This window comes from Sander vitreus, chromosome 17 (assembly GCF_031162955.1).
Source record: "Sander vitreus isolate 19-12246 chromosome 17, sanVit1, whole genome shotgun sequence".
Classification (NCBI taxonomy): Eukaryota; Metazoa; Chordata; class Actinopteri; order Perciformes; family Percidae; genus Sander; species Sander vitreus.
The window spans coordinates 27,074,096-27,099,402 of record NC_135871.1 but is presented as its reverse complement, the minus strand read 5'-3'; the positions used below and the strand labels follow the sequence as shown (position 1 = coordinate 27,099,402).

The 25,307-nt window shown below is 38.5% G+C and overlaps 3 protein-coding genes across 6 annotated transcripts; 2 read left to right on the top strand and 1 right to left on the bottom strand.

The window, feature by feature from the left end:
• Positions 1–452: 452 nt before the first annotated feature.
• LOC144532278 (follistatin-related protein 1-like) lies at positions 453–8,460 on the top strand. Of its 2 annotated transcripts, none has more exons than XM_078272958.1 (10): positions 453–685; positions 919–993; positions 3,315–3,404; positions 4,025–4,151; positions 4,890–4,919; positions 5,168–5,295; positions 5,444–5,562; positions 6,728–6,840; positions 7,478–7,588; positions 7,748–8,460. In XM_078272958.1, the coding sequence occupies exons 1-10, from the start codon at positions 683–685 to the stop codon at positions 7,864–7,866; spliced, it is 915 nt and encodes a 304-aa protein (XP_078129084.1). In that variant the 5' UTR covers positions 453–682; the 3' UTR covers positions 7,867–8,460. The 2 variants fall into 2 exon arrangements, with proteins under 2 accessions (XP_078129084.1, XP_078129083.1); XM_078272957.1 differs by having other exon boundaries at positions 4,022–4,151.
• Positions 8,461–8,671: 211 nt separating this feature from the next.
• On the bottom strand, positions 8,672–15,583 carry runx2a (RUNX family transcription factor 2a). Its single transcript, XM_078272891.1, has 6 exons — positions 15,538–15,583; positions 12,057–12,247; positions 11,640–11,799; positions 9,949–10,053; positions 9,760–9,825; positions 8,672–9,027 (listed from the first exon to the last, which is right to left on the bottom strand). Exons 1-6 carry the CDS (start codon positions 15,581–15,583, stop codon positions 8,684–8,686), a joined length of 912 nt encoding a protein of 303 aa, XP_078129017.1. The 3' UTR covers positions 8,672–8,683.
• On the top strand, positions 12,888–25,208 carry supt3h (SPT3 homolog, SAGA and STAGA complex component). 3 transcript variants are annotated; one of them, XM_078272888.1, is made up of 12 exons: positions 12,888–12,969; positions 15,379–15,482; positions 18,608–18,692; positions 18,862–18,948; positions 20,495–20,591; positions 20,934–21,073; positions 21,237–21,312; positions 21,910–22,022; positions 22,138–22,242; positions 22,350–22,478; positions 24,525–24,614; positions 25,086–25,208. In XM_078272888.1, the coding sequence occupies exons 2-12, from the start codon at positions 15,391–15,393 to the stop codon at positions 25,125–25,127; spliced, it is 1,056 nt and encodes a 351-aa protein (XP_078129014.1). In that variant the 5' UTR covers positions 12,888–12,969; positions 15,379–15,390; the 3' UTR covers positions 25,128–25,208. The 3 variants fall into 3 exon arrangements, with proteins under 3 accessions (XP_078129014.1, XP_078129016.1, XP_078129015.1); XM_078272889.1 differs by lacking the exon at positions 12,888–12,969 and adding an exon at positions 16,862–17,122 and having other exon boundaries at positions 15,401–15,482; XM_078272890.1 differs by lacking the exon at positions 12,888–12,969 and having other exon boundaries at positions 15,396–15,475.
• The last annotated feature ends 99 nt before the right edge of the window (positions 25,209–25,307 follow it).

Sequence of the window (25,307 nt, the reverse complement as noted above, 5' to 3'; positions counted from 1 at the left end):
TGAAAGAAACCCAAATTTCTGATATAGAAACCTTTTGAAAAAGGGTCAAATTTGACCCGAGGACAACAGGGTTAAATCACAAAATATTTGGCAGTAGTTTTGTATACGACGAATTCAGGCTCGAACTGTTTTAAACATGGAAACACGTCTTGCGGTTTTGTACTGTATGTGAAATTATTTCCTTTCAGTTGTGTCAGTCAGACTAATAACTTCACCTCCTCTCTCCCCGCAGCTATCATTGTCTGAACATGTCGGCTGGCCGCGTGCCTTCAACTTATCATTCTTTAAGAGGACAGCTCATGCGTGTGTTTTGTGTGTGCTTTTGGGGATGGGGGGGGGGGCTTCTTGTATGACTCTGGACAGCTGGTCTCCTTTCTCCCCCAGCATCCCTCCTCCTCCTCCTCCTCCTCCTCCTCTTCTTTCTTTTTGTAACTCAGATGTTGTTTCACTGCAGAGCGAAGCAGTCGGCTTCACTGATGGTTGACTGGATATAAACTCTTCATTCAAATGGATCCATGCTGACAATTTGGATATTTGCATATGCATTTACCGCCTGATTGATTGACTGAATGGTTTATTGATTAGGCTACTTTTTTCAGTGCTGATCAAATACTGTGGAGTGGCTGAATCCTGACTGGTTCTTACAGAGAAATAGCAGCTGGACGAGCTGTGTTAGACTGGCATGGTACGGCTGCTTTAATATAATAATTAGTAGTAGCAGTAGTAGTGGTAGCATGAGTAAAATGAATATTTCTACTGTTGTTAAAAATGTAAATATTTGCCTTATATTGAGATGATTTAATTATGATTTAACTATAATATTTCCTTTCTCTCCTCTCCTTTTTTCTCCGTTTTCCTCCTTTCCTCTCCTAATCTCTCCTCTCCTCCCCTCCTCCTCTCCTCTCTTCTCCTCTCCAGATGTTGACGATCTTTGTGTTCCTGCTGCTGTTGTTCCTCTCCTCTCCTCCCGTCTCCTCCTCTCCTCTGGCCAAGGTAAACTCAAAGCGTCAATGAGATATTTTTGTACTGAACAACACTATTTAACCAAAATATGTCTGCTGTTTACTTCAAGAAATCATGACCATTACAATATAAGCATTAAATAGTTACTGTGCAGGTTCCTATTATATCTGAGCAGCTACATGAAAACAGGACACTGTTAAATTGAAACAATGATTAAATTAAGATGTAGGAAAACAGGGAGAATGGCTGAAAAGACAGAATACTGGCAGGTACACTGAAGCCTCCAGGATCAGGGTGAAAACATGTTTCCACTAATGACATTTCCAATCTTCCCAAAACGGTGTGTGTGTGTGTGTGTGTGTGTGTGTGTGTGTGTGTGTGTGTGTGTGTGTGTGTGTGTGTGTGTGTGTGTGTGTGTGTGTGTGTGTGTGTGTGTGTGTGTGTGTGTGTCTCTAGGTTGAGGAGGTACATGATTTAAGAAGGTGTCGGCATGTGGAGGTGAAATTTGAAATGTGTTTTGTTCGGAAAACTGATTTTGAAAAAACACATGCACACACACACACACACACACACACACACACACACACACACACACACACACACACACACACACGCACCCACATGCGTTTCACTATCTTTGTGGGGACCCGTCACTGACATAATGCATTCCCTAGCCCCTTACCCTAACCTTAACCACCAACTAAATGCCTAACCTTAACCCTTACCCTCACCCTAACCATAACCTAATTCTAACCCTAATCCTAAAACCAAGTCTTAACCCTCAAACAGCCCTTTAAACTTGTGGGGTCCAGCAATTTGGCCCCACAAAGCTGTCCGGACCCCACAAGTATACTGGACTCCCGGTTTTTGGACCCCACAAATATAGTTAAACAAGCCCACACACACACACACACACACACACACACACACACACACACAGGTGAGCAGGTCCTGAGGTATGTGCGTGATTAGGGCTGTCAGCAGCTCATCTCTAATCTCAGACCCTGCAGCGGTAATTCCGGTTGAAACACTCGGCGGTGTGTTTGTTTCCTCTCCAGCTGTTTTCTTACCTTTGAGTCAAAAATGTCAACTCGACAGAAAAACTTTAGTGTTGATTCAGTACAAGAAAAAACAACAGAAAAGCAGTTGCGGTAAAACCAAAATAAAAATAACATTAACTGAGCTAAAACTATCTTGTCTACATGTAAAAAATAAAAACTATGTCAAATATCTCAACAGCTATTGGATGGATTGGCAGAACATTTGGTACAGACATTCATGGTTCCCAGATAACTTGTCCTCTCAACTTTAGTAATGCCCTGACTTCTCCAGCCTCACAGAGCTGCTACAGAAGACTAAACTGTGTAAGTGGAAATATTCATGTGAATAATATTGTTCAACCTTATTGGCATTTTACTGTTTGTAGTGCACAATAACTGATTTTATTTTCCATCTTGCACCTAAAAAAAACACATTTCTATTAACAATAATAAAACTACAACTGAATATGAATTCAAATGTTCTGCAAAATAAAAAGGACTTAGACATATTTGGAACAAATATGAATGGGGGATGAAAAGATGAATGAAAAGTGAGCGTGGAGGAGGGCAAGAGGAGAGCAAAGACAGAGAGACTGAGAGGACAAAAGATTCAAAACAAGGAGGAAAAATTGTTTTACAACTGCAACAGGGTCAGACATGAACTTGTGATTACAACACATCACTGCTGTGTGTGTGTGTGTGTGTGTGTGTGTGTGTGTGTGTGTGTGTGTGTGTGTGTGTGTGTGTGTGTGTGTGTGTTTGGCCCCAGTCAGCTTTTTGCTAACAGCAGGTTTGCTGTGTAGCAGATGTCAGCTGGAGGTGGCAGATGTATCCATTGTGTGTGTGTGTGTGTGTGTGTGTGTGTGTGTGTGTGTGTGTGTGTGTGTGTGTGTGTGTGTGTGTGCCCTTGAACATCTTTGAGTTTTAGACCCTGGGAGTGAAGGCATTTAAAAAACAAGAGAGAGAATATTTTTGGTTTAGTTGTAGGATTCAGGTTAGAATTAGTTTTAGGGTCAGGAATGTAGATGATTAAAGTTAGGGTAAGGAATGTCACGGACACAAGTACAAACGTGTGTGTGTGTGTGTGTGTGTGTGTGTGTGTGTGTGTGTGTGTGTGTGTGTGCTCGTGTGCGTTTGTGAGAGAGAGAGTCATTGTCATTCAAAAGAGGTCTCTCAGTGGGAGATAAAGGTCACCATCTGGAGTGTGAAACACACACGTTTCACTTCTTTTCATTGTTTACTATAAAACAGAATCCAAAAATAACATGAAAACATAATATAGCGCTCTCTCTGTGTATGTGTGTGTGTCAGGATCAGTCAGTGTGTGCCAGAACTTTCTGCGGCGCAGGGCGAGAGTGTGTATCGACTGACAGAGGAGAACCAGTCTGTCGCTGTTTACAGGTAAAAGTCATTGAATACCCCGTGAACTCGTCTTATCAAGTAAGACTTTTTTTTCGGTTCGCTCTGTAGGTGAATAATAATTCCTTACTCACTGCTTTTGAAATTACTTTCATAACTGAATTAAAAAAATCTCTGATTACTTCTTAGATTATAGAAACACACACTGATTTTTCACCATCTATCTCTCTCTGCATGAAATTCAAATGGAATTTGCTTCATGTTTATGTTGTAAAGGCAAGTATACTATCTGTATGACACAACATAAAAACAATCTAACAGAACACAGCAAACATTGATTAACTTCAATAACATCTGAAATATATACTGGATATAATTTATATATTTTCTCTAGATTTATAGGGGTCAGTTGTTTAAACTGATCAATGTGAGTGATGAATTCAGAATTATTGTTTATATTTATTCAGGATTTAGCAACACATTAATCATTGTTTGTTTTGATCTCATTTATCTTAAAACTGATGCCACAGATTAACTTTTGTGGCTCATTCTGTGTTAAACATTTTATACATGTATGAGTCTGGATCACTGTGTCCATAGTTGTCTTCTGCAGATCGTTTTTACGTGAAACTTCTGTTGACTGCCCGCTTTCTCTGCAGCAGTGTGTCGTGACGGAGCACTGGGTGTGCGGCAGTAACGGAAGATCCTACAGGAATCACTGTGAGCTGCACAGAGACGCCTGCATCACCCAGACCAAGATACACCTGGAGCACAGAGGGCACTGTCTGGGTCAGCACACACACACACACACACACACACACACACACACACACACACACACACAGACACACACACACACACACACACACACACACACACACAGACAGCACACACACACACACACACACACACACACAGACACACACACACACACACACACACACACACAGACACACACACACACACGTGACAGGGTTTTGTGTGTGTCTATTTGCATTACCCAGACCAAGATACATCTGGAGCACAGAGGACACTGTCTGGGTCAGCACACACACACACACACACACACACACACACACACACACACACACACACACACACACACACACACACACACACACACACACACACACACACACACACACACAGACACACACACACACACACACACACACACACACACACACACACACACACACACACACACACACACACACACACACACACACACACACACACACACACACACGTGACAGGGTTTTGTGTGTGTCTATTTGCATTACCCAGACCAAGATACATCTGGAGCACAGAGGACACTGTCTGGGTCAGCACACACACACACACACACACACACACACACACACACACACACACACACACACACACACACACACACACGGACACACACAGACACACACACACACACACACACACACACACACACACACACACACAGACATACACACACACACACACACACACACACACACACACACGTGACAGTGTTTTGTGTGTGTCTATTTGCAGAGAAACCAGCAGAGATGGATGTGAGCCCCAGTAAGTCTGCAGCTTAGTTATTACAGAATTACGTTTGTACGTTACATTATTACATCAGATGGTTTCCCAACATTTCTGTTTTTAACATTTTACATGTAAATGTTATTTTATACAGCATCTTAGTGCTTCTTGTACAGCACTTTTGTCAGCTTAAGCTGTGTTTGAATGTGCTCTTTACTTACTTACTTACATTACTTCAACATTAACCATTTACATTAACCATTTTATTCCTGCATTTGTACATGTAGTTGTCTGTTTCCTGTCCGATCGTGATTTGCTGAGAGAGAGAGTGATCCAGTGGATTCAGGAGGAGGTAGAATCTGACAACATGGCCTCAAATGACTCAGCCAATCACCTCCTGCAAACGTACTTCAAGGTAACAACTTTTCACAGAAGTACTAATAATTATTGCTGTTTTTAAAGGTGACTCCAGTTCTTTGCAACTGGACAACCTGAGAAATGATGAGCTAACTAAGAATAACTGAAAAAGATATTTCAAATCTAACTCTGTTTGTGTGTTACAGACGTATGATAACGGGGATTCAGAGCTCGATTCTAAAGAGTTCTTGAGCTTCCTGAAACACAATGAGAAGGGCCTAAACCTCACGTACTCTAATACTCTGGAGGCTAACATGCTACTGAGGTACACACAATGCACACGCACAAACACTAGGGCTGCAAATAACGATTATTTTCATAGACGATTAATCTGTTGATTATTTTCTCGAGTAATCAATTAGTGGTTGGGTCTATAAAATGTCAGAAAATTGTGAAAAATGCTGATCACTGATTCCCAAAGCCCAAGAGGATGTCATTAAATGTCTTGTTTTGTCCACAACTCAAAGATATTCAGTTGACTGTCACAGAGGAGTGAAGAAACTAGAAAATATTCACATTTAAGAAGCTGGAATCAGAGAAGTTTAACTTTTTTTTTATTAAGAATGACATAAACTGAATTGACTATCAAAATAGTTGGTGATTAATTTAATGGTTGACAACTAATCAATGAATCAACTAATATTTGCAGCTCTAAAGCACACACAAACACAGAAGATAATCTGACAGTGGTTAGGACTCTATAAACTCTGTGTGGTAGTTAAGACCAGTGTTTCTCAAATGGGGGTACATGTACCCTTAGGGGTACTTTTGGAGGACTGCATACGTGGGGGATACGTGACATTTTTTACAAAATGTATTTCAGTTACAAGGCTGTAGTTACGTCTACTGTCCAAGTTTGTTGCATTTTTCAAAGTTTTTGTCACCTTTTTTTGAAGGTTTTGTTGCTTGTTTTTACCTATTCTTGCCTTTATTCCTTACGTTTGTCTACTGTCTTATTTTCTTCAAAGTTTTTGTCACTTTTTTCAAAGTTTGTCGCTTATTTGAATTTGTTGTCACTTTTGTCGCCCTAGAGTTGCCTTCCTTTCTTTCTACTGCCTTTTTCCAAGGTTTTGTCGCCTTTTTCATTAGCATTTAAATGTTTTCCAGGTACAAGGCCGTTGTTTAGTAAATCTGTCGCTGACAACGCTGTACTGTTCCTCTTTATACAAAAATTATTCGCGCTGTGTAGGGGGTACATGGCTTAAAATACTGTTCAAAGGGGGCACAAGAAAAAAGCTTGAGAACCACTGGTTTAGACGTTACATGAAGCACAATTTCCTTTTTATACATAATGCAAGTTTTCATGTCACCAACACAGGTACTACTTATTCCTTTTCTTAAATCTTTTTAAGATTTTCTTTATTTGTATAGCACATTTCAGCAACAGGGCAATATAAATGAATCCTTGTAATCAATAGCCTGTCTCTCAGGTCTCTGTGTGTTGATGCTTTGATTGAGCTGTCGGATGAAAACACAGACTGGAAGCTGAGCTTAACGGAGTTCATCAACTGTCTGACACCCACCTACCATCCGTATGAGAGAAGTAATGACGCACGCACGCACGCACACACACACACACACACACACACACACACACACACACACACACACACACACACAAAGTCTAACAAGTATATGATCAGCGTCCCTGAAGAATGTATGAACAGTATTATTTATTTCTTGTTTCCAGAACAAGATATTGCCAACAACACACAGACATTAAAAAACATATAATCAAAGTCTGAATCTGACAAAAAATAAAAGAGATACACTTTGTTCACATACAGTATTTTACAATCACTTTGGCCCTAATTTCAGAACTTTGACGTCATTTTTCAAAACTCTAGACACAAAACTCACAACCAATGATCTAACACTTTTTTCAATTGCTTGGATACAATACACATAAACCAAAATTAGTTTTTTGAACCAATGATTGTTCAAGTGCAATATTTCTTTAAAGATATGAATGCACAATGCAATGTTTTGAACATTGGATAGCCTGCGGTACGAGTGATGACCATTTGAGTTTTGTGTCTAGAGTTTTGAAAAATGACATCAAGGTTCTGAAATTAGTAGCAAAGTGATTGTAAAAAACTGTAATGTAAAAACAAATAGCAAAACACAACCAGATCAGATTTGCAGTTTAATTTCTTACCCGTGTGTTTTTTTATGTGAAGAGTGTGCTCTGGAGGATGAAGTGTTCGAGGATGGAGCTGAAACTCGGATGGAGTGCAACAAGTGTGTGTGTGCTTGTGGAAACTGGGTCTGCACCGCTCTGAGCTGCAGTGGTGAGGACACACCTCCCACTCACACACACACACACACACACACACACACACACACACACACACACACACACACACACACACACACACACACACACACACACACACACACACTTTCTCCCATCTTTTTTTATCTTTGTAACATGATTATCTGTTTTTCAGGAGACCATCAGGTAGAGCAGGATGTTATGGAAGGAGCAGAAGAAGAAGAAATGACAGAAGAGGAGTGGAGCAGGAGAGTGGCTGAACTCAACGCTCTACAGGCAGACAGTCAACACTGAAATGCTGCGATAGGAAAATGTAATTCATTATTCATTACGTCTCCTGTAATAAAATTACTTTACTTATTACTCTAAGAGAAACGTATTCTCAGTACTTAACTCATAGGTTGTTTTCAAGAAGTTATACACAATTAATTTCTTTTTGCAAACGGCAGAATGCAGTCTAATTGAATAGACTGCAACGTCATTTAACATAAAAGGCATAATTACATTTAAACAGAATATTCAAAGATTTTTTTGTTTGGTATGTCACTGTTTCCTATGTATTCTGGCAGTGTTTCGGTAATCCAACATACCCAATCCTTGACTTTATTCATTATTTAAGAAGACATATTTAAAATGTAAGTCACTCTAAATCAGCAAAGAAAATTCCAAATACTGAAAAAAATGAATTGTATTAAGAGGCTGATAAAAGACTCAGGAGGTTAATTCAGGATTAATTGTTTCATCGTTTATGAGATACTATATTTTGTGTATTTGCATTGTGAAATGAATGCTGCTGTTGTTTTATACAACTGTTGCTCTAATAAAGACTTTATTGTACAACAAATTAATCATCAAATCCTGAAAAACTTTTATTAAAAAGGGGAAATTGCAAAATGAATTTCACTACATGAATTTATTGTATAAACCAATGTATATTAGTAATTAAATAAGCATTAAATAATGATCAGAAACAATAAAATAATATTTTTATGACGATGCAATAAATGAGAACATCTTAATCACTGCAAACAAAAGTCAAGTTTAAAGATCTTTCCCAAAAGTCGTGAAATAATTTATTCAATGACGATGTAGCCTGTAACACATCGAGTACTCAATAAGGCCTCCAGACAGGCTCCTCCCCTCGTATAGAAAGACACCCCCCATCAATGTAATTAGTCAGAGATGTGACGATGTTGCGGTCCTCCCCCATGGTCTGGATCGTTTGGTTTGGTCCATGATAGAAGCTGCTTGGCTGGAATGAACCACTGTGATTCAGCGAAGGTGGAGGAGGAGAAGACAGGCTGTAGGAGCTGTACGGTGTGGGCTGGGTGGGGTAGGAGAGGGTAGGCAAGCGGTGCATTCTGGGACTTGGAGTGAAGGAGGAAGTCAGAGACGTTACCTGGCCCAGAAACGATGGCTCATTGGTCCACAGAGAGGAGGTAAAAGATCTACAATCTGGAGAGAAACAACATCAACAGCTTGTCCACAAAAACATCAGTAACAAATAATATTGAGCATTAAAGTCCATTCTTGAGCTCGGAAACAGCAAAAAAAGATCCTAATTCAAGGTCCACTTGTTTTCCAGAGCTTTCAGTTATATCATATCATGGCCTTCCTCAGCAGATGGAGTTTGTTCAGTTGTGACATAAGTATTGAACCTTTATTGCTCATCTTTATGGAAACTCCAAAATCCATCCATGGATGAAAATGTGACATGTGGCTGAAAGCTCTGGCATAAATCTAGTAAGTTTGGATTTCTATATGATTAGTTTTTAGTTGCTTTGAATTTTAAATAAATTGTTACTATTATCAATGGTACTGTAGTACAATTTTAAGGTACTTTATGAGATATTTCCAGTTTATACTTAACAGTATTTTAGATGGAAATATAGTCCACTTTGCAAATAAGGATTTTACATTATAAAATACAAAATATGTGATATGAGGGCATTATTAACCCTACCCAACAGTATACTGTACGCTGTGCGAGTACAGTTACTATACTGTGGATAAAAACATTAGGCACAATTTTATGCAATAAAAAAAAATACACCAGTTAGATGCAACTTTGCTTTTGTGGAGACGCTGTACATTTGCCCACTGCTGCATATTTTCAGTCCTGCATGTGAAAGTTAACAATAACATGGTTGGTTTCTAATTTAAAAAATAAGGATTTATACAACAAACCTGATGATGCAGTGCTGCTGATGGGTGACCTGAACGCTCCTGACTTCACCTCCTTCTGCCTCGGTCCTGTCCACAGAGAGAGAGAGAGAGAGAGAGAGAGAGAGAGAGAGAGAGAGAGAGAGAGTCAGAGTAATTCTCACTGAAAGCTTTGGATAAAACATCTTGTTATTTTCCCCAGTGTGTACTGACGTCTTGGCAGCCGCTGTCCATCCACAGTGACCTTGATGGCTCTATGTAGGGTGGCGATCTGAGGCGGCGAGGTCAGCACATTGATGGAAATTGTGAAACTCTTACCTGAAAAGAATAACACATGTACAGGATGTACAGTTGACAATTGCGGTTTAATGATAAATGAAGTCAGTTTTATCTCAGGTTTTTTTTCAATCTAAGGATAGAGGGTGTCATACAGTATGTTGTAAAGATTGACTGCAAAGCTGTCTGGGACAAACTTTGTTTTATGTCATACAGATAACCTTGACTGGGAGTCCATGATCGAGAACTAATTGACAAAGTATCCCTGTCTTCTTTCTGTTTATCCTTCTAACTTAATTGTCTGAGTTACAAGGCAAAGCCCTTCATATTGCAGCATAGATGGAAAGACAAAATTACTGTAAGAAAATGCTACATTTCTGTGTGAGGGAGGGAATTTAAATGAAAAAAGGTGGAAATCAAAGGAGGATTAGGTGAGGATGATAGGCTACTATGTTTTCTTCAACGTGTTGACCCTCCAATGTGACTTGTTCCTTATAGTCTGGATCAACGGAAGTACATTTCCAGGATAATTGCCTGACTTACGGGCTGGATGTCTCTCACCTTCCTCTCTCTGTGTGTTGCCGTTCTCAAAATTCCTTCGCTTCAACAACAAACTTCGAGTTAGCAAGCTACACACGGAAAATGGCAAGTTTTGAAGAAAATTTGGATTGTACAATAAGGCAGGCCTGCTTGGTTCTTTCTGGAAATGATTGTAAAGATTTACAGAGAATATGATTACGGCATTTACTCCCTAACTGGGATGTTTTGGGACTGATTGGCAGGGATTTGCTATGGACGAAGTACACACGGCGATACACTAGTAAGAGCAAATTTAAACAAGTTTAACCATGTATCAGCTAATTTATATAGCTCACGTTACTGTATTGTGTGAACAGTTAACTTCATTTAATATTGTGTGTGGCGTTTTCTTTTGCAGGGTGCAAATGTTCCACCAAAACAAGTTCCTTCCCGAAACTATTTTGCAGAGCCACAGTCGCTGCGTCCAGAGCTTAGCGAGTGTGACGATTGTGATTGGTTTAAAGAAATGCAAACAACCCAGAGCGTTTTTTTCTCCTATCCCAGAATGTATGTGTGGAGGAGCCAGCCCTTACTCCACAGTAGAGCTGGGCGATATGTAGAAAATCAAATATCACGATATTTTTGACCAAATACATCAATGTCGATATTGTGGCGATATTGTAGTGTTGACTATTGGTGCTTTCACAAAATATTTACACAATGAGAGTTTAGATAAATAATCATCAATAATGTGGATATAATGACTAAGTGAGTAAAGGCAATGAACAGAACAGCTAAAACAGTCTGGTAAGTTTAGAAAAGTACATCACTTTACTGTCATGTTGCATTTAAAACCAGGAAAAGACAACACTTATGTCATATCACAATATTACGATATCCAAAATTTAAGATGATATCTAGCTTCATATATCAATGGCGATATAATATCGATATATTGCCAGCCCTACTCCACAGCGCTGTGGTGATAGAGCTGGACATGCCAGACTACGTTCCTCATAACTGCTGTTAAGTCACTTTGAAACGAGGCCTCTGCATGTTTATTTATGTTACATGTAATTATTGTATCAGTAGAGTATCTGTCCATCTACCTCTCCCGCTGCGACCTATGAAGCGCAGGTCATTAAAGTAGGCATAGCCTTGCTTCATGGTCGCTGTGGCGTTGCGTAGCTCGGCGCTGCTGTTTTCACTGTTACCAGCCATCACTGTGACCACCACGCCATCTGGCACATCATTGCCCAGGGCAACTACCTGGAGGATGGAGAGAGACGGATGGATAGATGGACAGATAGATGAATGGACAGATGTATGAATGGACAGATAGATAGATAGATAGATAGATAGATAGATAGATAGATAGATAGATAGATAGATAGATAGATAGATAGATAGATAGATAGATAGATAGATAGATAGATAGATAGATAGATAGATAGATAGATAGATAGATAGATAGATAGATAGATAGATAGATAGATAGATAGATAGATAGATAGATGATTGCTTACAGTGAATGCTGTTGGCAGGGTCTTGTTACACCTCCAGTGCTGCGGCAGGCTGCTGCAGAGGAAGTTTGGGCTGTCAGTCTGCACCAGGCCCCTGGGTGGCGCTGTGCTGCGCTGGTGGAGGGACCTTACCTCCTGGTCGTCCAGTTGACGGTTGGTGGGTGATGGTGTTGGCCAGCGCTTCACCACAGGATCTGAGAGATAGCAGAAAGAGAACAGAGAGATCTATCCACTGAAGTTTTATCCTTTTTTTTCTTTAATATGATTTTTTCTGAAATTAAAATTCATGTGGTCAACAAAGACTGCATACAGTTATAATACAAAAACATTGCCATGTTCACAATTCCTAAAAAGCATAGTGAGAGCAGAGGTAGAGAAACAAGCAGCAGTAATAGTCCTTATGTCTTTCAGCGTACATTTTATATGCAATTTTTCCAAGTCAGCTCCAAACTCCTCACCGTTCCAAAAGACTTATAAAAATATCACTTTTTTTTTTTTAATCAGGGTCTTAAGTATTTTAGCTATTGGGTCCCAATCTTTAGTCAAATAAACCAAGTTTAAGTTCAAGTAAGAAATCAGCTCAAATCTTGATAGACTGGAATGTAATTTGGTAAGTAGACTGGAATGTAATTTGGTAAGTAAAAATAAATATTTTGAATGTACTTTATTCTGTGTTTATGTGATAGTAGGAATGATTCAATTGGGATGTGTTGCATTTTCTCAAAGTAAAAACAAAAAACAAACAAAATGAAACTATTAGACGATAAAGGACGTTTTTGGCCAGAAGTGGAGAAAACTACAACTACCAAAACGCCGCGCTTCGTAAATTCGCATCACGTCATCAAGTCGCGCCGAAAATTAATTAAATGGAAAAGCGTCAACAGAAGCAGCACCAACGCTTTCTTGAACGATTTTGGTGAGAGTTTTAAACTATTTTTGGACCTTTTCTTTCTCTGTTCTTCTCCTCCTGTCTGCCTTTCTTTTTTTTGTCTCTTCTCACTGCATTGTGTTTAATTCACCGCAGTGTTTGAATAGGAGGGAACTGCGCTGTATTATCATTCAGATTTTACTGCCGGGGAGGGGAAGTTACTGCGGTCACACCACCTGTCCTCTCTGTACCTCTCTGTGTGAATACTCTGTGTTGATTTGCCTCGAATATGTTCTGCTATCTTGTTATTTTAGGCTATTGGCCCAGCTTCTGTTCTGTACTACAGGGCTGACTAGTTTTGTTTCGGTTAAATGATGCCAAAGTGTACATTACAGACTATTCACAACCGTGACAGTTTTGTTGACATTGACTTTAGTATCTATGTGTGGGAGAGCAGGTTTAATTTGCTTAGGTGCGATGCTGCTGCGCCATTTTGTGTTATAATTCATCAACAGAAGTTCATCAACAGTTTCAGCACTGTCATTCATTATATCTACACTCAGCTGTCAGTTTATTAGTTAAACCTAGCTAAAACTAATGCTAGTCTAATACATAAAACAATCCGGCAATATGTCATGGTTTTCACTTAACAATACAATACAATTCATCAGCACCACTAACTGTACATCCTCCCAAATGACCAATCAGCAGAATCAACACCTCTTAAAAACAGTTTCAACATTATAACCTTCATCAAGGAAGGATTTAGAGCAGGACTCTTGATTAGACTGCATTACTTTTAGCAAGGGTGTATCTTATAAACCGGCAGTTGAGTGCATAGCTTCGTCATAACCAAGAATGGTTGTTGGTTAATTTGGAACAACATTTTGTGAAACCTTGTCTTTGGCTTCACAAAACACAGCATTAAAAACAATCCAAAAAAACCCCTCTAAAACAACAATTGAAGGGAACAAAGAGCAGGTACACATCATCAGTGTGTGTGATTTTAAAACATCAATACAGTAAATAATAAAGTGCTGGATGTGTTTGAAATCGCAGAGAGTCAGTATGCATTCAGCAATCTACTTTAATCTGGCAAGAAAGACTTGCTGAATCAGAATTTACAGAATCTGTCTAGTTTAAGATTTAGTTTAGTTAGTAGTTTAAGAAAATCTCCTGTGTGGAAATCAGGTGTTGTCAGAGCAAGAGAAGATGTGAGACTGAGACACTTTGAGTAAAGCAACACCTACGTTTCTTACGATAAACTCAATAATGATGCGGCTATAGCATCAGCATCATTGTTGACAGGTTTACAGATTGAAATAGTCGGGCAGCCTTTTTATTATCAGTTGTGCTGCTGGGAGAATAATTCAACTTACTGATATACAACACATGCTATCTGGTTAGATTTACAGAAATGTGTCTGGAAGAGCAGCATATATTTGATACATGTTGTGTGAGGGTGAGCTATAATGTTTTTTTTGTTAAAGGTGGAGCCTGCCATTCTAATCCAATACGCGTTACTTTGTTAAATTCAGTGAATATCTCCTCATGGTCTGCTGTCCGTTCTGTGCATTGAACAATAATTCGGTACACAGCCCTGTCTCTATACATGGGAAACCAAAAAAGTGGGTCAGAGTTGGACCGAGCCACACAATGCTATTCCGTTCGTGCTTGTACACAGGACAGGGGAAAGGCCATGGGTGTTTTAAAGGCAGCTACACATCGGGCCGATAATCGGCCGTTGGACAGTCTGGCGAGGTCAGTGACTCGAGTCTGTTCGGTGTGTTCCGTGCCGTTGTCTGTCCGAGGAGCTATCAGCCTTCATTTTGGCCGATTTGACATGCTCAGTCAGAGACAGGGCAGTCAGGACTCACCCGGAAATGGCGAGCGTAATGAGTGTGACTAAGCCTCTCAAAATCGGACGAAATATTTTTAAACTGACCTTTGTCGATCTGAAATGAAGACAGATTCAGCAACTGCACGGCCTATTTCTCGCTTAAAATGTTTTCAGAAACACGTTTCAGTGAACTATTTTAGTACAATATGAGATCGTATTCTGAACAAGCCGCCATGACGCGGCAGTTGTAACTGAGAGTGGGTCTGGGGAAGGTTCATTCACAGCTCATTTCCAAAGGGGCATCACCAACGGATGCCGCTCAAATGCCTCTGGGCGCAATTGGATAGTCCTTCAACCAATCAGACCAACAATCTGGGTGACGTAGCAGCGACAGAGGCATCAACGGGTTGCTGCGCTATCGTCATCGTGTAAAACTCGCCTCAATGGTTGTGATTGTTGCCTCGATTTGGAAAAATTGGAAATGGGCTCTTGGCAGAGCAAATCTCAAAATTGCCGGAAGTTCATCAGGTTTTTCCCAGGCTACCAGAATTGCAGACTCCACCTTTAATTTAGTTCCACAGTGTAATGCAGCTTCTTTGTTCTGTTCATGTCATCAGGTGGCTGTGGTTATGAGCAGTCCCATGGCTGGCTCAGCAGCCTCCAGTTCTAAAGACCGTCCAGCTTCCAGGACCAATTTCATCCCAGAGCTACAAAGTATGATGTAAGACACACATACATACACACACACACACACACACACACAGAGAGAGACTCACCCCAGTATAGCATTGGGCTGCTGCTGAACAGACTGTTTGAAGCCATCGAAACCTGTTTAACAAAGGAGAGAGAAAGTGTTTCGCTAATGATAAACTGCCTGATAGAAACTGAAACACAGATGTCTTTAAACAGTCCACAGCCCGTCATTTTGATGGCACTGTTAAGGTATGTCAAATGAAATAGAAATGGCTCTATTTACAGGCAGGTGAAAGAAATATCACAATAACATCATCCCTTAATAATGATCAGTGCACATTTAAGATCTCGATTTGTCACTAGACTTTCAGTTCACAACATTACAATCTAGTTAAGACTCCAAAAAGTATGGATCGATTCGATATCCCGATGCATCACGATGCATCAGCTCCTCAGTATTATTATAGATTGCTACACATGGTTTTCATCGACAAATTCAAGCGGTCAGATATATATGAACTCCCCTTTTGTTGTATCTGCTCTTAAAAAAAGACACTTCCTGAATGTAGCGGAGTCTGAACACAGCAGACAACAGACAAAAGGCAAAAACAAAAAAACGGCAACCGGAAAATCAACAAGTAACATCAGCAGGCAATAATCGATTATGGTCTGTCAGTGAATCGATGCAGAATCGTCCGGGTCCGCATAGCAATGCATCGATGCAATGATTAATTTCAAAACCCCTAATGGACTTATTAACGGAGTAAATGCAGCAAGTACACAATAAAGGCGTTTAACATGAAGTGTAGCTGAAATGAATGGCCTCATTTGACCTAAACTGTCTTTGCAGTAGTGCTGAAACGATTTTTCGATTTATCGCTAAGTCGAGCAACATAAAACGAATCGGCTATTCAAAAAAATTTATATTATTATCAACAAATTGGATAATCTATTCTGACATTTTTAGGCAAATTAGCTAATATGACCTGGTTCATTCTCCAGTAAATTCTCTGACATTTTATGGAAAAACACTAAATCAATTTATCAAGTAAATCATTTTCAGATGAATCAATAGTAAAACATAATCATTAGTTGCAGCCCTACTTTGCAGTAGAAGAAAGACTAAACATATTGTATAGTTTAACAAAAGCATAAGTACTATTTATTTCCTGAAATCAGTTGGCACAGTTGTCTTCTTCAAAACATTTGATCACAACAATTGTTGAAAACAAAGGACAAAGACAACGTTTCCACAAACCACATGGAATTATTTTTTTTTCTCCAGAAATTAGCTCTTTCTGTGGGTTTTTCAAAAAAAGTAAAATACGTGATGTGGCCTCTCATTAGTGTGAGTGTGTGTTTTGGGGGTACTCACCTGGTGTTGTGTGTGTGTGTGTGTGGCTGCAGAGAGATGGTGGCGGTGGTCAGCGAGGCTGAAACCCAACTAAACCCCAAAACCTAAAGCCAACGCTCAGCCTGAGGCCCTCCTGCCCACAACCCCAAACCAAATCCAGTGTGTCTCACCTGCGTGGTTGACAGCAGCAAACAGCCAATCACAGCGCAGATAAGGGAGGGGGAGCGGAGAGACCACAAGGAGGGCTGTCTGGTGTTTCTGACAGAGAGACGGAGGCAAAGAGAAACAATGAGAGAAGGAAAGAGCTTCAGGATGTGGGTTTAGTTTAGACTGCCATCATGGAAGTGGCTTTTTTGGATGCAAATTGTGGTTTGGCAAAATTGTGGTTTGTGTGTGCATGCACGCGCGTGCGTGTGTGTGTGTGTGTGTGTAGCCTGTTGACCACAGTGTATGTGTTTGTGAGGGTCGGGGAGACATGCACTGATTTAAGTTCATGTGTTTGGTCAGATAGACCTTAATCTCATGTATTTAACTTAAGTTCTGAGTATCAAAAAAGAAAAAGAAAAATAGTGCAGATTAGGGGTGCATGATATCGTTATCGAGATATCACATACTTATCACGCGATAAGTATGCAATATTTTGTTTATTTTGTGGAGCGCTGCGTCCCGTGTCGTGACGTGTGTGCATATTTCGACAGTGACAGTGTAAGTGAAGAAATGGATAGAGACCAAAAAAAACAAACGGAACGAATCAGAGACGGGAAAGAGGAAAAAGAAAGGACCTAAAGAGAGAGCGAAGGGAGTGAGTGGCGCAAAAGAAAGAACACAAAAGTAAGAAAAAAATTAGTGTTGCTCAGGGAAAAGACGAAATAACAGAGATTGAAAAGGAAACTTTAGTGGCCAAAAGTAATCCCATCCCGCATCTATTTCTCACCGGTAGCTATTCTGCAACTTTATAAACAGAGTTTGGAGTCGGAAATATTGAATATTTTTCATCCACGACCGACCTGTGGTCCAGCCGCACTACAGAGCCGTACATAAATCTCTATTTTGATATGTTTAACAATATCAAAATGAATATCGATATTGCAATATTCATAATCGATATCGCAATATCACATTTTGTCAATATCGTGCAACCCTAGTGCAGATGCCATATCTAGGTTTTACGCTTCTACAAAACTCACAATACACAATAATTTAAATCCAGCTTGCATGTAGTTCCTGGTACTTAGTGCTACAGACACATTTCGGTTGGTACCACAAAAGTATTGACGTTTAATAATACCTAGCTATATTGAACTTAAGTGCATTAATAACAATTACTCAGTTAATTGCTGTCAAGTGCTAATTTAGTCAGCATTTTATGAGTTAAATAATTAAATGTATGACATTTACATATCAATAAATGTCTACATCACATCTCTTTATTGTTTGGTACAACACAATACAAGATCATCCTGTCAACTCCATGAAGCTGTTATATGTTGCTGCTAATGCAGTTTCACATTTTGGCAGCAGAAACAGAAACAGCAGCTTGGTTAGAAAAGAACTGAGAATTTAGATTAAGTTTAATCTTTCCCAATACTGCTGAACCACTAAATTGACAAGTTATCTCTCAGATGCTCCCGAAACAAAGTCAAACAATTTTTATATAAACGCTTTTAAAATTGTTACTAAGCATCGACTTGTAACAATTAGCAGCTCATCAACACCGGCAGTCTAAATGCATTTCACTGTTTCAGAGGATTCACTTGAAACATCACTGCGATTTAATATTTTGTGTCTTTGTGCTTCAGGTTTGCTCTGGGAGACGCCCGCAGGCCTCTGCACGAGACTGCAGCTCTGGTGGAGGATATTGTGCACACGCAGCTCATTACTATGGTAACGCAAATACAGTACACTTGTACATAGGCATAACGGTGGAAGAAGTTTCTCCGATCTTTTACTTAAGTAAAAGTAGCAATACTACAGTGTGGAGATACTTTGTTATGAAAAGGAGTGTTAAGTTATGCGCAATAATGCTAATTAAAGTGATTGGTTTATTTATCAGCTGCATCAGGCCTGCGAGGGGGCGTCTCTTCGTGGGTCGAGGGTCATTTCACCGGAGGACATCCTGTTCCTGATGAGGAGGGACAAGGTAAACAAGACACACACACAACACACACTGAAACAGCACATCAAATACACAAAACATTATATCATGAAGGATCCTTTTTGAATAAAAAAAAACGTAGCATTCTTAACCTCAAAAGATTAGGGTCACCATTGATTGCAGCTTTGATATGAATAACTATTACTGTAATATAGTTATTCTATCCACACACATCCACAAATCCTTTTCTCTTTTTTCTGTCTTTTTCTGTTAGTTTTTGAACTGCTACTACTTTGCTACTTTACTGAATTTCTTTCTTTTTTTTAATTAACATACTTTTATCAAATTGTATTATTTAATGTCACAACTTTTCTGTTCTCTGTGTCTTTTCATTTACTTCTCTATTATATATTTTTTTACATACTTTGTGGGGGGGGGGGTGGCTCTGTTAAACAAGACTAGCATGGGACGACTAGGTGAGGGCTGGGTCCTTTCAAACAACTAGAAAGGAAAAAAAAACAACAACAATATAATAACCTACTCACAATTAGGGTTGGGTATCGTTTGGGTTTTTTCCGATACCGGTGCTAAAACGATACTTTTAAAACGGTGCCGGTGCCTGAACCGGAGCCTGAACCGAAATATATATAATATATTTATAATGTATATAATATAAAATATAAAAAAGGAGCACAAAACGACAGTTGGCGACATTAAAGAATGGCTTGTTTATTGCTAAGGCCATATGGTCAAAATTAAATGATTGATTAATAATGTACTTACAATAACTTATAACAATGACTTATTTCATCAGTAAATTGCTGGTAAATGACAAAAACAAGCACCAGATGGGAAAAGGGTATTTTCCAATAACTTTGAATGCACCACAAGGCTGGCGAGTTTCAAGTGAACGCACTGTCTGTGTGTTGTTTTTCCAACAACGGCAGCTGCGGACTGTTACGTCCCGGTGTTGGAATCCTCTACAGGGAAATACAGACACACTTTACACCGCTTAATGTAAGCTGTCAGCATTTTAACCATTGTGTTTAATCCAGCTACTAGCTAGTGGTAACGTAGCCTCCCGTGCAGCGATGCTTCTGAAAAAAAAAAAGTCAGTCAGGCTCCGAAATGAGGAACCGAAATTTTCGTTCTTATTCGGTCTCATTACTACCGTTTACATCAGAAACGTTTCGGTACCCAACCCTACTCACAATAAACTGGCTCCCTCCTAAAGCACTGGAGGCGGCCCAAGGCAAGAACACCCAAAAGATAAGGATAAGAAATAAGAAAACTAAATGCAAGGGGGGAAAAAACAAAAAGGTGGACCTCACTAACCCTCCTCCTTAATTAATTAATTAATTATTAATATGATATGAATTATCTATATGTAGTTCTCTCACTAATAAAACAACTACAAATCTCTACCAAATTCAAATCACTATCTCTGCTTATTTCTTACTGGTTTGGGTTATTGTCCGCATATCATTTTTGTACTATGTCCCATATATTTGAGTGTGTATTTTATATATATTTTTATTATCTTTCTTATTCTGTTCTTCACTTTCTCTCTCTTTTTCCGTCTGCTAACCAGAGGAAGGTGGCTAGATTGTTAAAATATCTCCAGTTTAGAGATTATAAATCCAAACTACTCAAAACTGTGGAGGATGAAGAAACGCTGCAAGAAACAGGTATGTGCACGCTCACACATACACATCCACGGCAGCTGATGTTGGATTAATCAATCAAAATGTGATGACAAAATGAGATGTTGTTGTGAGCCTTTATTGGAAGAACAGCTTGATAATCAGATCAACATACAGTTTACTGCTTTTACAGCCTTGAAACAATATTCATTTCCCCCGTACTGCTAAGATTTGTGTTTTAATTCATTATGTTGTCAAACTGCAACCTGACCTCTGATTACTTTGTTTTACAGCACATCTGGTTTCAAATACATGTTTGAGAACCAAATATCAGATTCAAATAAACTTGGCTATTTTATTTTATTTTTGTGTCGTGTATGTTTGCAGACAAATCGGGTATTGCCGGCGGTACCCAGCGGAGGCAGCGATTGGCCCAGGATTTTCTGGTGTGGATGGATCAGACTGGCGAGCTCCTGTCGTTGGCTGAGCGACACGAAGTAGATCCAATCAAACAGGAGCGGATGGAGGTCAGAGGTTATCATGATGTCTTCAGCCATGACACACTGGCAGCGCTGATTTGACTGTAGACAACAGTACATTTAACTCATTTTTGAGATTGATGATGATGATAATGATGATGATGATTTTAATTATTAATTGTTTATGTCTTGTGTGTCCCTGTATCTTCAGCGTTTGGAGCGTCAGACTCGAACTATGGACCAGACTCAGTACTCTGAGTTCTGTGAGAGTAGACAGCTCAGCTTTGGTAAGTCTCTCTCTAATGATCCTAGATTTAGGAAGTTAATAAAGCCAAAGAGATATTGTTTGTAGAGCTAGGCTTTGCCCCATAGCTAGGAGAAGCCCTGTCCTAACTGCCTATAATTACCAAATATTATTAATTTGTCATTAATTACAATTATACGATTAGTTTCCAGTGCAGATCATTCAAGGACCCAATCAAAAACCATCTCAAGTAATGTTCCCTGTAGCAGAACAGGCACACAGGAGTACAAATACTGAATGTCGAGCCTTTTTTTAGTGCTGCATTTTTATTATCTGTTGATTACCTGATTGTTTAGTTTTTCAAATGAAAGATGTTTGAAGAGGAAAAAAATTGCCAAATCGTCTTCAAATTGCTTTCGTTATCCAATCAGCAGTGCAAAACACAAATATGTTCAGTTTCCAATAATATAAAACTGAGTAAAGCAACAAATACTCACATTTGACAAGCTGTAACTGACAAACATTTGTCTTTTTTATTTGCACTTATTTGCATTTAAACATGACCCGATGATGAAAATAATTAGGGTAGTGTTATTTTAGTTAACATTTCAAAATAGTGTGTGTGTGTGTCCCCTTCCAGCTAAGAAGGCGTCAAAGTTTCGGGACTGGCTGGACTGCAGCAGTTTAGAGCTGAAACCCAACAGCATCTCCATGGAGATCTTGTCATACTTGGCCTATGAGACTGTTGCCCAGGTAACATGTTGAACCATGATGTCACACATATCCTGTTATGTCTCTTATCAACTTTATACGCGTAGTGAAAAACCTTCCAGTGTTATAAAGTGGTTCTGTCATTCTCCTTGTTCAGATTGTGGATTTGTCTCTGTTGGTAAAGCAAGAAATGACTGCGAAAACAAATCCCGTTGGTCGTGTTATCTCTGCCAGCTACATCCACTACAACACACACACTGAGGTATGACACACACGAATGTCACATTCACACACATTTTTATCACCTAAACTGGAGTACCACAGTGTTGTTTTAAGTAAGTAAATAACATCTGTCTTCCATCTTTCCAGGTAAAGAAGGATCCGGACTCACCTGAAGCCACTCCCCCTTCCACACCTAGCTCCTCCCACTCATCAAAATCCCTCCCACAGGGTAACGGCAGTCTGGACGGCCGAGGGAGACAGAGGAAACGCAAAAAGGTGTGTTTGATCTGCAACCCTCTTATAGCGTTTTTGTTGTGTGTCTGAGTCTAAAATATAGTTCAATAAAAAACAATTCGACATACTATACTTTGAATTTTTTCAACATACTATACTATGACTTTTAATTAATTCTTTCAACATACTATACTATGACTTTGTTATGAATTTTATTGACTTACTAGACTATGAATTTTTTCCACATACTATGCCATAACTTTTTGGTGACTTTTTCAACATGTTATACTATGACTTTTTTTAATAACTTTTTGCGACATACTATTCTATGACCTTTTTCGACATACTATACTGTGACTTTTTAATTAATTTTTCCAACATACTATACTATGACTTTTTGATGACCTTTTTCGACATACTATGACTTTTTTTTAGGGGAGGGCGCACGTTCTTATTGGATGAGCTAGAGGTCGATACTATTACTTTTTTTACTTTTTTTCAACATACTATACAGACTTTTTTTTAATGAATTTTAAATACTATACTATGAATTTTTTCGACATATGATCTGACTTTTTGTTGACTTTTTCGACATACTATACTGACTTTTTTCAACATACTATTCAATGACCTTTAATAATTTTTTAAAACATAGTATAGTATGACTTTTTTTTGACGGACTATGACTTTTTATAAAAAAAATTTAAACATACTAGGGTATGACTTTTATGACTTTTTACGACATACTATACTATGACTTCATTATAGTTTTTTTTTAAACATACTACACTAGGACTTTTTAAACAATTTCTTCGACATACTACTAGACTTTTTCCGACATACTATACTATGACTTTTTTTTAATAAATTTCTTCAACATACTATGCTATGACTGTTTTAATGATTTTTCTGACATACTTATATACATATATAACATACTATACTAGGAATCTTTTCCACATACTATGCTATTCATTTTTTTGACATACTATGACTTTTTATAATTGTTTTAAACATACTATAGTATGACTTTTTAGAAATTTTTCGAGATACTATGAATTCTTTATGATTTTTATGACATACTATACAATGATCTTCATGAATTTTCTTATGGCATACTGTACTATGACATTCCTTATATACTTCTATATACTTTCTTCTTTATTGCTTTTCCATTACAGAAAGATCACATTCACACAAAAGAGAGAAAAAAAACATGACATGATGTGGATTGCCCTTTCTTCACAAAACCCATTTATTCTTGTGATATATTCAGTGGTTCATTCTCTTATGTTGTCGTTGACATCGTCAACATTTCAATCATTTCTCTCAACATATATATAGTATATATATGTATATGTATGTGTGTGTGTGTGTGTGTGTGTATATATATATATATATATATATATATATATGTATGTGTGTATATGTGCATATTATTTAACTGCTCATATAATATAGTTCAAACCCAATTTTTTTTTTACTTTAACCATCTTGTCGTAATGGCCTTCTTACAAGATTTTCAGCAGATATCGGTCTTCTCTTAACAAAGCCAAATACACGGGAATGGTCCATTTATTGCCCTACATCTTCTTCAACATTGTTGTGCTATAGACAAGTTTTAGCTCATAATTTTATTACATTCTTCATGTTCTCTCCAAGTATGTAAGGATGTTGTAGACTGTTGTGTGATCCAAATATGGAACCAATCATCTTCTGCAACTAGGACATTTTCATGACATATTATACTAAACATTATACATAAAGTCATAGTATAGTATGTCAAAAAACATATAGTATGTCATAAAAAGTCATCAAAAATTCAATGTATAGTATGTCGAAAAAAATCATAGTTGGTATATCGAAAAACTGTCAAATCAGTATAGTATGTTGAAAAAAATCATAGTATAGTATGTTGAAAAAAGTCAAAGTATAATATGTCGGAAAAATTAATAGCATAGTATGTGGAAAAAATTCATAGTATGTTAGAAAAATTCATTAAAGTCATAGTATAGTATGTCGGAAAAATGTCATAGTATGTCGTAATCGGTATCCTCTGGTTTATCAATACAGTATTTTTTGTTTCAGAGTTGTCCGGCTATAGTGGAACCTCCCAGTGGAGCCATCCAGCCCTGTCACATCAGAGAGGCTATTAGAAGATACAACTACAGACACACAGTATGTGTACACACACACAATGTGTCAACACTGTAAATGACTTTGATCAGGCTTTCACATTTTGGCAGAAGACACTACTACATTCCATATTTCATGGTTTGGTTTGGAAACAAGTCTATCTCAATACAATACTCACATCATATGAAAGTTATTGGTTAAAATCATTCCTCCTACACATAAGGCTGAAATAAGTATAAGTACCACACTTAAAGAGATGGGGGAAAACAAACGAGTCCTTTCATTTTTGTGCAAAATGCATTTTAAAGTTCATTCACAGCAAATAAGATGCTTCAGCAGTCTGAGTTCACCAAAGTTAGTATTTCTACCAGAAATCTTCGTATTCCCCCAGTGTTTTAAGTTTGTTGATAGAGGGAAATTCATACTAAACAAAACATACTTTGGAAGACTCAGACTGCAGATTTTAGTTACAAACTTGAGTTTACAACAAATCTCTCCCCCCCCCCCTCTCAGAGTGCTTATTGGAGAAGTGGGATGGCCTTCCTCGCCTGCTGAAGATGCAACATATTCTTCTTATGTACGTGCATGAATCATTTCCTTTTTTGTTCCATTGTTGTAATAAAGACTTTTCAGTAAGCCGGTGTTTTTGAACCATTTTGTTTTTCAGAAACAGAGTTGGCACCAGATTTCTTTTTTACACTTGGGTAAAACCTAATCATCTAAAAAAAAAAAAAA

Bases quoted from the DNA above. Each gene is read 5' to 3' on its own strand.
- runx2a (XM_078272891.1), bottom strand. From the start codon at position 15,583: ATGGCTTCAAACAGTCTGTTCAGCAGCAGCCCAATGCTATACTGGG. The intron at 11,800-12,056 runs GTAAGCAATCAT...TCCATCCTCCAG, and splicing joins CCCTGCCAACAGCATTCACT to GTAGTTGCCCTGGGCAATGA. The intron at 9,028-9,759 runs GTTTGTTGTATA...GTTTCTCTCCAG, and splicing joins CAGCAGCACTGCATCATCAG to ATTGTAGATCTTTTACCTCC.
- LOC144532278 (XM_078272957.1), top strand. The intron at 4,920-5,167 runs GTAAGTCTGCAG...TTGTACATGTAG, and splicing joins AGAGATGGATGTGAGCCCCA to TTGTCTGTTTCCTGTCCGAT. The intron at 5,563-6,727 runs GTACACACAATG...CCTGTCTCTCAG, and splicing joins GAGGCTAACATGCTACTGAG to GTCTCTGTGTGTTGATGCTT.
- supt3h (XM_078272888.1), top strand. From the start codon at position 15,391: ATGAGCAGTCCCATGGCTGGCTCAGCAGCCTCCAGTTCTAAAGACCGT. The intron at 22,023-22,137 runs GTAACATGTTGA...CTCCTTGTTCAG, and splicing joins CCTATGAGACTGTTGCCCAG to ATTGTGGATTTGTCTCTGTT. The intron at 24,615-25,085 runs GTATGTGTACAC...CCCCCCTCTCAG, and splicing joins GATACAACTACAGACACACA to AGTGCTTATTGGAGAAGTGG.